The sequence below is a fragment of the Pituophis catenifer genome, unplaced genomic scaffold, assembly GCF_029215685.1.
Source record: "Pituophis catenifer annectens isolate HBS135680 unplaced genomic scaffold, rPitCat1.0.hap2 SCAF_1, whole genome shotgun sequence".
Taxonomy (NCBI): Eukaryota; Metazoa; Chordata; class Lepidosauria; order Squamata; family Colubridae; genus Pituophis; species Pituophis catenifer.
The window spans coordinates 349,987,717-350,000,027 of record NW_027256881.1 but is presented as its reverse complement, the minus strand read 5'-3'; the positions used below and the strand labels follow the sequence as shown (position 1 = coordinate 350,000,027).

Below are 12,311 nucleotides of genomic sequence, written 5' to 3'. Positions count from 1 at the left end.
CCCATTTTCTGCGTTCCAGAACGGGATTGCAGAGAGGAAGAACTCAACATTACAAACCATGATTAGATGCACATTGGAAGATGCTGGCTTAAGCAAACAATTCTGGTCAGAAGCCTTACATTATTCAAATTACACACAGAATAGAACCTGGTCCAGCATTGTAAATAAGACACCATATGAAGTGATGTATAATAGGAAACCAAAATTAGCACACATGCACATATTTGGAGTCACTGCAGACGTACACATACCTAAGCAATTAAGAAGAAAGGGAGAAAACGTATCCAGAAGACTCAGATTTATGGGTTACGAGACAGGCACTAAAGGATACAGATTCATTGATAATAATAACAAATTTATAGTCTCCAGAACAGCTGTGTTCCATGAACAGGCCAACTGGTCTAAAATACATCTTAATGAAATATTTCCAAATAACAACAAAGATACAAAATCTCATGAGGAAGAGACTATAGAAAAGCAAGATATCAACAAATATAAAAACAAAACCAAAACATGGACAAATAGCCAACACAAAATAAAAACAGATACACTAACAAAAAAGGAAGCAAGATATTTGCATGATAACGATAGTAAACCTAAAAAAACTATTAGAAACACCAGAAATCAAATACCAAATAAATACAAGGATTATATAATGCATATGGATGGTGAGCCAACAACACCTAATACATATGAGGAAGTGTTAAAACTCCCTAGTAAAGAAAAAGAAAAATGGGAATTAGCGATGAAAAAAGAGATGGAAAGTTTACAAGGACTAAATGTATTTACACCTGCAGTTGCACCTAAAGATAAAACAATTATTGGTACCAGGTGGATATATAAAATTAAGAACTTAGAGGGAGGCAATACCCTATACAAAGCTAGACTAGTTGCACAAGGTTATGCACAGAAATATCCGGAGGACTATACTGACACGTATTCCCCCACAGTAAGAACAGAGAGTGTCAAAACAGCTCTAGTGGTAGCATCAGCACTCAATCTTGATGTATTCCAATATGACATACAGACTGCGTATCTACACGCAAAACTAGATAAGGAAATATATGTAAGAGCACCTCACAGTCAATCCACAAACAAAAATGAGATTTGGTTGTTAAACAAGAGTTTATACGGGTTAAAACAATCTGGTAAACAATGGTATGATTGTTTAGTAAAAGTACTTAAAACCATGGACTTCAATGCCACCACTGCTGATAACTGTTTCTTTGTCAAAAAGGGTGATGATTACATAGAATTTGTATTGATTTATGTGGATGACATTTTATACATAGGAAAACATAAAGAGAGAAGAGAAACTTTTGTAACTAAGCTAAATGAACATTTCTCGTTAAAATCTCTAGGCAAAGTAAACAAATATCTTGGTGTTCAAATTAATAAGACTAAAAGAGGATTCAAACTTACTCAGAGAGATAAGATCATAGAACTTTTAAATAAATGCAATCTAAATAATGCCAAACCTTGTGATACTCCTATGCAAACTGACTTTCTAAGAAATACTGATGAATCTTCTCCCGAATTCAAAGATAACACATTTTATAGATCAATCATAGGTTCACTTCTTTATATATCTAATTGGACAAGACCAGATATCGCTTTACCACTCAATTTATTATCCAGACATGTCAGCAAGCCAACAATGTATCACTGGGAAGCTGTTAAAAGAATTTTAAGATATCTGAAAAGTACACTAGACTTTTGTTTAATGTTAGAACCTAACGATAATAAAGAACCAAAGCTTACATGTTACGCAGATGCGGACTGGGCTGGAGACACCTCATGTAGAAAAAGCACATCTGGCTATATATTCCTCTTAAATGACTGTCCAGTTTACTGGTACACTGGTAAACAAGAACTAGTGGCCACTTCAACGACAGAAGCAGAATATGTTTGTTTATCCAAAGCTGCAAATAACCTTGTATGGTTTAATGATTTAATTTCAGATGTTTGGAAAAAACCTGCTTTGCCTTTTGTTATGCATGAAGACAACAAAGCAGTCATTGAAATATCTAGATCTGACGCCATTGGACAAAGGTCCAGACACATAGATATAAAATTTAAACATGTGAGACAATTATCTCAGGATGGATTTATTAAAGCAGTGCATTGTGATACTTCAGAACAATTAGCTGACATATTGACAAAGCCTTTACCTTCTAAGCAGCACAAATATTTAACTTCTAAATTGTATGTTTTGTATTGTCCTGAATCTGAATGTAATTGGTGTTGCATAACGAATCGGCATTTAGAGGGGGATTTGTCAGATGTAAATGCCTTATTCTCCAATGTGTAAATAGTATATGAACGGGGTATCAGGGGTTAATTTATTCTTCACTCCTTAATGTATTCATAATTCACCACTCCCACATCTAGCTCCTCCCATTGTATATATAAGGAGCTGTCTGCATCTTTTTCCTTGCTTCTATCTGTGAATATTCAGTGAATATAGAATGCCTGCTGTAAATAAAAGAAAATATATTCAAACCTCTAACTCTCACTAATCTTATTGAGTCTGATCCTGAAAATATTGCAACAATAACCATGCCATCCAAATCTTAATTCATGGCCCTCTAATTCAAGTAGACTCTTATTCACCCACTCTTTTAACCAGGCCAGACAACTTGCCTCAAAATACAATTTCAGATCTGGTAACCTTTTTCCTTAGCATCTTGCAGTAATTTGTATCTAATTCTTGTTTTTTTTCCTTTGCCATATAAACTTAGAAATATCCAAAATAATAAACACATCTTTGACAACAAGTTTTCCTTCCATACAGGGCACTGGGCCTCACTAACGATACTTTGAAAACATGAAAAACAAAAAACTGACCACGGGAATATTTTAAGCAGTTGCAGAACTTGATAAGGAATTCTTTTATGGACAAATTCCACCTTCATGTCATTATTTGTTAGAAATCTTATCACATTCTAAACACACCACAAAGAGAGATAAAAATGAGGCCAATCCTTGCTTTAGTTAGAAATTCTTGTTTCTTACTATATTTTCTCTACAATTCAGATCCGGCCTCAGCAGAATAATGTAGCATTTGGGGGAAAAGATACAAGCCAAGACAGCAGCTCCAGAGGCCAAAATGGAGAATAACTCCACGGCCACCATGGACTTCCCTTTGGTGCTCAGGTAGGTAGGAAGGAAGGAGATCCAAACACTGCAAAAGACCAGCATGCTAAAAGTAATGAACTTGGCTTCATTAAAACTATCAGGCAATTTCCTAGCTAGAAATGCCACTGTGAAACTGACTAGGGCCAAAAGTCCTAGGTAAGAGAGGACAGTGTAAAACATTACAGCTGAGCCTTGCTTACATTCCAAGATGGTCTCTCCAAACAAGGAGTGGAAGTCCAAGTTTAGAAATGGGGGAGAGGTTCCCAGCCAGGTGGCACAAAGGCCTGCTTGGATCAGGGGACAGGCTAGGACAATGGAGTTGGTCAGTGGTTTTCCTAAGAGTTTCCTTGTCTTGTTCCCTGGTTTGGTAGCCATGAAGGCAAGAACCACCATAACAGTTTTTGCCAACACAGAGGAAACTGCAAGGGCAAAGAGAATGGCAAAGGCAGGTTGTTGGAAGAGACAAGTAATCTTCTCTGGCTGACCAATGAAGAGGAAGGAGCAGAGGAAGCAGAGCAGGAGGGAGACCAGGAGAATGTAACTTAGATCTCGGTTGTTGGCCTTGACAATCGGTGTGTTATGATGTTTATAGAAAATCACCAGAACTGCAGAAGTGATCACAGACAGGAAAAAAGCAAGAAAAACTAAAATGTATCCCAGGGTGTCTTGATAGGCAAGGAAGTGGATCTTCTTGGCAATGCATTGGTCCTTGTCCTTGTTGGGAAATTGGTCTTCTGGGCAGGGGTCACAGTGAGCTGCATCTGAAATCAAAAGTCTTTGTCTAAGGATTTCTTGAGTAACTACCATACACATTTTCCCTCCTGCAAAAGTGAGACGTGTGTTGCTTTTCTGCTGTTGACCCTCCTACAAAGGGAGTAATGAAACAATCCCTTGTGCTATTTATGGGGCATCAAAAAGAGCAAATCATCCTTCATTTAGGATGATCCTGGGGATAGATTAGCCAGAGACAAGGATTTATTCAGTTCCAGCTATCCATTCACTATGTACTTCCATGAGTAATGTGGCTTTCAGTCTGAGATTCCTGCCTGTTTTTTCCACCATTTTATAATTGAACACAAAGAAGAACAGCAGATCTGTTATCCAGAAATGTTGCTGCTTTGTTTTGAGTACATTATTCCTGCCTTAACATCTCTGCTTTGTACTTCAAGTCTGTTCATTCCTGACATCCGGTTGTAATTCTGGTGCCTTCAGAAACCTGATCCGTAAACTCCGTGGTCAGCTCAGACCTCTCATTATTGGAGGGTCCAAATCGGGACCATAGCCACCCTGGAGGGGTGATGAAGCAAAGGGGGACAGCCTAGCAGGTAGAGGGGAGCCGCGTCTCTCTTCCCTGACTAGGGAAGCCCACTCCACCAATGACAGGGAGCAGTGGCAGCAAACATGGCTGCCATGAAGCCGAAGATAACCTGAATACCCAGGACTGAGCAGGAGCAGAGAAAGTGAGTGGTTGGCTGGATCTTGGTCATATCATGTGGAATACAAATATAATGTCACTCGGGGGGGTTTTATATAAAGAAGTTCTTTTTGCAGATGCGGGCAGATGGCAACTGAAGACGTTAGAAACACTGTTGGATGAAGGGATTAATCTAACTTGGTTACAGTATAATCAACTTCAATTGAGATGGAAAGAGGACCAAAAAATTGGTATAATGTTGCATGAGGAAGAATTGGTTAGACATATAAAAGAGAAAGGTCCAATGCACATTAAAAGGCTTTATAATGTTTTGTTAGAAAGAGATTCAGAAACTGAATTGGTTAAAGATTGTATGATTAAGTGGGCACAAAATTTTGCAGAGCCAGTGATGTTGGAAACATGGGAAAAAATTTGGGTTCAGAATGTTAAATTTACACAGTCGCAGAATTTGAGGGAAAATTTTTATAAAATGTTTTATAGATGGCATTTAGATCCTAAGAAATTGTCGTGTATGTACCCTAATGTTCAGCCAAAATGTTGGAGATGTGACTGCTTAGATGCTACATATTATCATGTTTGGTGGACTTGTAAGAAAGTTAAGGCTTTTTGGATAAAAATTTGGTGGGTCATGCAGAATGTTTTGAAGAAAAAAAATCAATTTTCTCCACAATTGTTTTTACTGGGTATAGTCAAGGGTTTTACATTGGGTGAAACAAAGTTGATATTGTATATGATAACAGCAGCGAGATTATTGATAGGTAAATACTGGAAAAATGAAGCTTTGCCCACTATCGAGGAATGGACTTTGAAGATGGCCGGCTTTGCAGAGATGGCGAAGATTTCAGCATATCTAAAAGATTGCTCACAAGAGACTTATGAATGGGAATGGAAAAAGTGGATAGATTATGTGCAGAACAAATATCAAACTAGGAAGTATCAAATAGCTTTTCACTGAAGGTGTTATATAAAGATAGAAATATTTGAATTTTGTGAAGATGAAAAATTATATGGGGGATGGAGGGGTTCAAGTTTTATAAAAAGGGGATTTTGATGGGATTATATTCTGTGGAAGTCCGGGGGGAAGGGGGGGGGTTGGGGGGGTTGGGAGGGTTAGGGAGGTCGGGGAGCTTGGGGTGGGTTGGGGGGGGAAATGGGGTGAAAATGTAATTGTAAAACTTTTGCAATAAAAAGAAAGTGAGTGGCTTGTGAACTGCGCAAAAGAATAATTTCCTTTGAAAATATCCCCAAGAAATATGAGGGGGAAGAATACTGGAACTATTTGCTAGTTGCGGAATAAGCACATTTACACACACACACACACACACACACACACACACACACACACACACATGTCTTCTTAAGTTTTCGCGGGTGTGTATATGCAAAAAATTAAAATCTCTGGTGTTTTCCCACGTCATGTTAAATAAGTTAGTTAAAATGTTTAAAATTCTGGTTAAAATCCTAGCTTAAAATCTTCCAAAAATCCTTATAGAGCACTCTGCAAGGTCCTTTAAAACCTTAGCTAAAATCCTACCAGTACCTTACAAGTTTTTCTTTCTGGCAACGTTTTGACAGGCTCACAACCCTCTCATCTTCAGGCTCTTGTTTAGTTTAAAAGCTATGGGTGTGTTGCGAGGTCGGAGCTGTCGCTTTTCTATGTTTGCTGCTACTGACATTTTTTTTTTTAATTTGATTTATATGCCGCCCTTCTCCGAAGACTCAGGGCGGCTTACAATGTGCTTAGCAATAGCCTTCATCCTTTTGTATATTTATACAAAGTCAGCTTATTGCCCCCACAACTGGGTCCTCAATTTACCTACCTTAGAAAGGATGGAAGGCTGAGTCAACCTTGAGCCTTGGCGAGATTCGAACCCTGCAGTAATTGCAGGCAGCTGGTCTTAATAACCAGCTTAATAACAGGGTGCCTTAAACCCCTGTACTACCAAGGCTCTTTCATATGCTGGTTAGCCTGTAACTCTGTATCCTGATTGGAGGACAGCAGTTTTTCTTCCTGCTTCCCCATCCTGGCTGTTTGGCTACGTGTTACAGGCCCAGCTTTCTCAGGTTCTCTGTTATTATCTGTCTGCTGTAGAGGGGAAAAGATTCTGGTAGGCATCCCAGCACCCTTGATTGTTAGTCGAGATCTCAGCCTGTCTTCTGGCTCGATCCTCTCTCTCTCCCTATTGCTAGCCACCCTCTGCAGAGCGGGAAGAATTCTGGCAGGCCTTACAACACCACTGGTTGCTTGTTGGAATCTCTGCCTCTCTTCTGATGTTAACACTCAAGTTTCTCTCAGTGCAGGTCCCCAAATACTTGATAACCTAGAGGCGTCGTCTCGTCTGTTCATATTCTGCAGCCTCTTTTCAATTTTGATGGCCTCCCTGATTATTCTTTTGTTGAAATGTTCCTCTTTCGCCACTGTTCTGGTTTTTTATTAAAATCAATATTGTGTCCCGTGGCCTTCATGTGTTGTACCAAAGAAGAAGTTTAATCTTCTTTCCTCACTGCATTTTTATGTTCTTCTAAACGTACACTTATTCGTCTATTTGTCTGTACAATATAAGATGACTGACAGGAGGTGCATGGCACTTCGTATATCCCCTGGTTTTCCAACTCAATTTTATCCTTAGGGTTTCTCACCATCATCAATATTTTTCTATCTGTACGGAAAACTTTTAAGGTACTGGTAGGATTTTAGCTAAGGTTTTAAAGGACCTTGCAGAGTGCTCTGTAAGGATTTTTGGAAGATTTTAAGCTAGGATTTTAACCAGAATTTTAAACATTTTAACTAACTTATTTAACATGATGCAGGAAAACACCCGAGATTTTAATTTTTTGCATATATATATATATATATATATATATATGCTATAATATTTAAGAAGAGAAACATTTTAAAGAAAACTAAGTTAAAAATTGAACTCTCAAAGTGAAGACGTGACATTGAAAAGGTATTTTTTTAAAGAAATATATACTGGGATTTGATCTGGAAATTGTTTATATTTTATGACCATCAAATTTTATTACTATTTCTTTGCCCACCTACTGGATTTACAATCTAAAATAATTAAAATTGGATTATCAGCACTATGCAGAGAGGCAATATGAAGCTGAATCATGAGCGCCATCTGCTGCTAAATGGAGAACTGTGCATGGGAATTTTTATCTGTTGGATTATAAGGATTTACTTTAAACTTACTTTAAACTTCAAAATACAAAACTGTTGAACAAATAAAAGTGATTGGAAGGGACATGGCTAACCCCCTGAATGTTTTTTTTTAATTGGACTGACTGTAAAATGGAAATAAGTGGAGATAGTGATATGGAGCTGACATACCAAGACATTAAGGATTCTATAAAAGAACAACGTAAGGAGATGATGGAAATATCTGGCTGTATGGATTGTATAGAGCAAAAACTGGAAAATATAATGCAAGGAGTAGCAAGTAAAGACAGGACAATGAGGAAAGAATGGAAATATCTGAAAAAGAGGAGGAGACTGCAGAATTGGGAAATCAGAAAGAAGATAATACCAAGAAGATACTAGTAAAATTGATAGTGAAAAAGGGATTAGAGCAGAAAGAAAACATTTTAGAAGATGTGAAAAGGAAATGGGAGAAACAGGAAGATAGCGGGGGAGAAGAAAAAGGGGTTAGAATAAGAAGTCATAGAACAAAAACACAGGGGAAAAGGATGTGAGGAGAGAAAGCTAGAAGTCAGAGTCAAAACACAGACATAAGCGTAGATGAAATAAATGATCTAAAAGAAGTGTGGGAGGCAACCTAAAAAAAAAAAAAGGAGATTAAAAATTTGGATGAGGGTGAAAGATGTGGGATAAAGTAGAATGAAAAGAAAAGGAGTGTGAAGTAAAATCTTTTATGAAAATACTTTAATAATGTGTATGAATACTAAAATCATATAACTTGGATAATTGTCTATATGTGGTGTAAGAGATAAAAATTATCTCTGTATAATGTAGTAACGTAATGAATATAAGAAATGAAGGATTGGAGATAATATTATGTATATTAAAAATGTGATTATTAATAAAAAGCTAGAGAAAGATCATGATTGATATATTGGAATATTGAATAATGAAAAAAGGAAAGATCTTTGATTATTAGAATGATAGGAGAAAGGGGAAAAAAGAGAGCTAAAATAGAAGTAGAAATATGAGGGGGGAAATAGTAAAAACAGATATTAAGATGATATGAAGTATGATAGAATTATGAGAAGGTTAAGAGTTGAAAGATGACAGTAGAAACTATGTTAGTAAAATTAAAAATGAAAATGGGCTTTAATTATTAAGAATAATATTGTTATGATTATTTATATTGAAATGTATGAAACCCAGGAATCAAACCATTCATGAAATGAGTTGTATAAAAATAAAAAACTTTTAAAACATCTGTCCATTCCTTCCTCCTGCTCTATCGAAGAGACATAAATAGATGGAAGTCCGCTTTCTCTAGCAGGTCTATTTCCTCAGAGTTTGGGGGAGATGATGGAAGAAGCACCGTCTAAATGACCAAATAAAAGCTTGGACCACATGCCCCACTTCCTCAGGAAAAGACTGGAAGTTGGTTTCCCAATTGGATGTATAAGTAGAAGCAGAAATGGAAGTTGGGGATTGATAAATTGTGCTCCCAAACTATTCTTGCTGAGGATCGAGAAAGGTGCCTCTGTGGCCAGGGAAGTTTAGATCAATAGAAAGGTTCTATTGGAAAGTGTAGGTGCATGTCAATTGTATGAAATATGATACAATAACAAAAATATATTGATTTAATGAATGTCTTCCTTGATATCTGAAGATTTAAATTTGAAGTATGGTCTACCTGTCTGATTAGAAATGGTCCCTTCTGGACAAGGGTCACATTGGTAGCAGCAAACCTGCTTGCCCTCTGGAACTCTTCTCCTCTCTCCTGCATGGCACCTCTTCCTTCCACACCTGGCAATGGGGATGGTCTGAAAGATCAGTATTTGAAATTACTTAAGCAATGAACCTGCTGCATTCATTCTTTTCCCCATTCCTACTTCTATGTTCAGATACTCTTCTAAAGAGATACACTGCCACCGTCTATCAGAAATATGGAACAGCTCCTGAGGGATTCAGGCCACTGGCACCACTGACACACCCATGGATGGGGGAGATTAGAACTGGGGTTTCATCCTGCAGAGGAAGGCTTGTGACTGAACCACAGCATTTCTAAAAGAAAGAACCAGGAGGATTCAACTGAGTGACAATGGTCCATGGAAATCACTGTTGCTTGCTGTAATTGCATCCTGTATTTCAAGTAGATGTTGTTCCCAAGCCTAACCCTTCATGGAATGACACAAATCAGACCTCAAAGGTGTTACATGCAAAGCAGATTTTCCACCAAATGACTGCCATGATTTCTAACTCAATTGATTATTTTTCCAGTTGGAAAGTTGTCCTGCATCTCAGGAAGAGAATGAATTTACAACATTTCCTTCCAGCTTACCTTTGTGGCCCAGATGATTCCATCAGAATTAATGGTGAAATCCTGGCCTGGGGGAGCTTCAGGATTAACTTGCCCAACTTTCATGGGGACAAAAGATTGATTGGGGAGGAAAAGCCAATTGAGAAGATCAAAACGAGCAGATCCCAGTCCATCTTCTGAGAATAAGATTTCATCTCCAGCACTGTTGTTGAACTGCATGTTGGTCAAATAGGGAAGAATCTGAAATAAAAGAGACCTTTAGAAATAGGAGTATGTGGGCTAGAGCTACAAATGAGACATTGTGGTTTCTATCACAACATGATTGCCATTTTGAGAAAACGGGTTTATATTTGAGAAGTTAGGTCCATCTCTAGTGATCTGAGGAGTCTGGGTGTTGAACTATAAAAGTAGGTTTTCCCTTTGTCACTGGGCACAGTATCCAACTAGTATTTCACCAAACCAGAAGAATTTTAGTTCCACAATCTAACTTTAATCTTAGGCTTTTCCTCTTGTGATACTTGGCTATATGCAATTTCCAATAGTTCCTTTGGCCCGAGGCCTTCTTAACTGAAAAATGAATGTTTGAAATGAATAAATTATTTCTATCAGAACCATGGAAAATTCCACTGATTTTCTCTAGCTCATTGTCAAAGGCAGCAGAATGCAGGAACCAGGTTTGATCTACTGGGTCATGTGGAAGGAAGAATCTGACCTGGTTGGTCTCTTCACTGAGAGGTCCAACATTTCAGCCTTTGATGCAGAAGATTCTGATGAATTTCAGACCAGGAGTCCATTAGGACCACTTTGAATCTTGCTCTGTGCTGTGGTTGTCATAGAGAGAATCACAGTATTGGAAGGGACATTGGAGGTCGTCTAGTCCAACCCCCTGCTCAAGCAACAGACCCTCTACAGTTTTAGACAAGGGGCTATCCTGTCTCTTCTTAAAGGACTCCAGCAATGGGGCTCTCACGACTTCTAAAGATAAACACTCCCTTAAGAAATTTCTCCTTAGTTCTAGGTTGATTCTCTCCTTGGTTAGTTTCCATCCATTGTTAATCAGAAGCTCTTTTCACACAGCAAGCTGAGTGGCACAACAAATCGTAAACTAAAAAAAGAGCCGGGTGTCAGATGAATTGGAATGGAAGTACACAGACATTTTATCAGTAACTGAAGAAATTCATATGGGGAGCTTCCAATCTAAGCATCTCTGGACTGAGTCAAAAGCTCTAGAAATTACCTGCCATGACTGGACATCTGAGATCCTCTTTCCAAGCCTCATCATGGTTGGTCGAACTCTGGATCCATGCATTGCATGTAAAGCGTGTGCCAGAGCATAAACAGCATTGTAGATATTGTAACTTTCTCCTGTCATTCTTTTTTCAAAAGTGTAATTGGGCAGATTCTGCAGATTCTCCTTTCCTGTACATTGTTTTTCCCCCTTTGATGGGATCTTTCCTGATTTATGGATCTTGCAGCCAAAGACTCTTTCCCACCATGGAGGGAGAAAGACATCTCCTTGGGGGCTCAAGGGGTCTAAAGTCAGGAGGAAGTGGCTGAATTCAGACACATCTCTGGAGTGGTCCCTAAAATGCAAGACCCCATGCAAACGCTTTATAAATTGCAATGAGTATTCAGATTCTTCCACACCAAGTTTCCAATGGGAAGTGAAGATACAAACTTTTCTAAATGATATTTTCAAGGTATCTTCAAATAACTGTACCACCCCTATTACAGTGAGAGTAACAGCTAAGTCGGCATACAGAATAAAGACTTCTGCTTTAGACCAGGTGCGGAAATAGAGAACAAAATTTTTCTGAGTGAGTTTAACATTATCCAATTTCAGCATTAGAGTGAAGGCCAGGCAGATCTCCTTCTCCTGGAGCATTGGTGTCAGAGTTGAGATGAAATGTTCTCCTCTGTCATCTTCAGGGGCCAGAAGACCAACCCAGTTCCACTGGAAATACAGGAGCAGTTGGACTAAACCCACATACTGAGGAGATTCCTTGGGATTAATCCGGAAGAAGGAAGGATAAACTCTTCTCTCTCCCTGAGAGAACTCAAAGCCAACACCGAGCTGGAGAAAAAGATAAAGTAAAAGTTTTATGTTGATTTTAGTAGTGACCATTGTGTGGTTGATAGCCCTCCAGTCAGGCTGACTCACTTTGACTGGCAAACTTTATCTTCTTCCCTTCTTAGCCATTTTTATTGGTTGTCAGAAGACAAGAGAAGAAACCAACAACCTGATACAGAGAATAGATGGCACTAAAATGATGGCT

The 12,311-nt window shown here is 38.3% G+C and overlaps 2 protein-coding genes across 2 annotated transcripts in view; both read right to left on the bottom strand.

Annotated features, from left to right (window-relative positions):
• LOC139312823 (vomeronasal type-2 receptor 116-like) overlaps nt 1-12,311 on the bottom strand; it is a 63,448-nt gene that overhangs the window by 33,866 nt on the left and 17,271 nt on the right. The window contains exon 2 of the mRNA XM_070937945.1: nt 11,273-11,749. Within this exon, the coding sequence (XP_070794046.1) occupies nt 11,273-11,749 (477 nt within the window). The remainder of the gene's footprint in view (nt 1-11,272; nt 11,750-12,311) is intronic.
• LOC139307924 (vomeronasal type-2 receptor 26-like) lies at nt 3,022-10,254 on the bottom strand (the record flags this gene model as incomplete). Its single annotated transcript, XM_070931280.1, has 2 exons — nt 10,057-10,254; nt 3,022-4,002 (listed from the first exon to the last, which is right to left on the bottom strand). Coding segments are annotated over exons 1-2 (1,179 nt in total), but the record flags the coding sequence as incomplete, so codon positions are not given.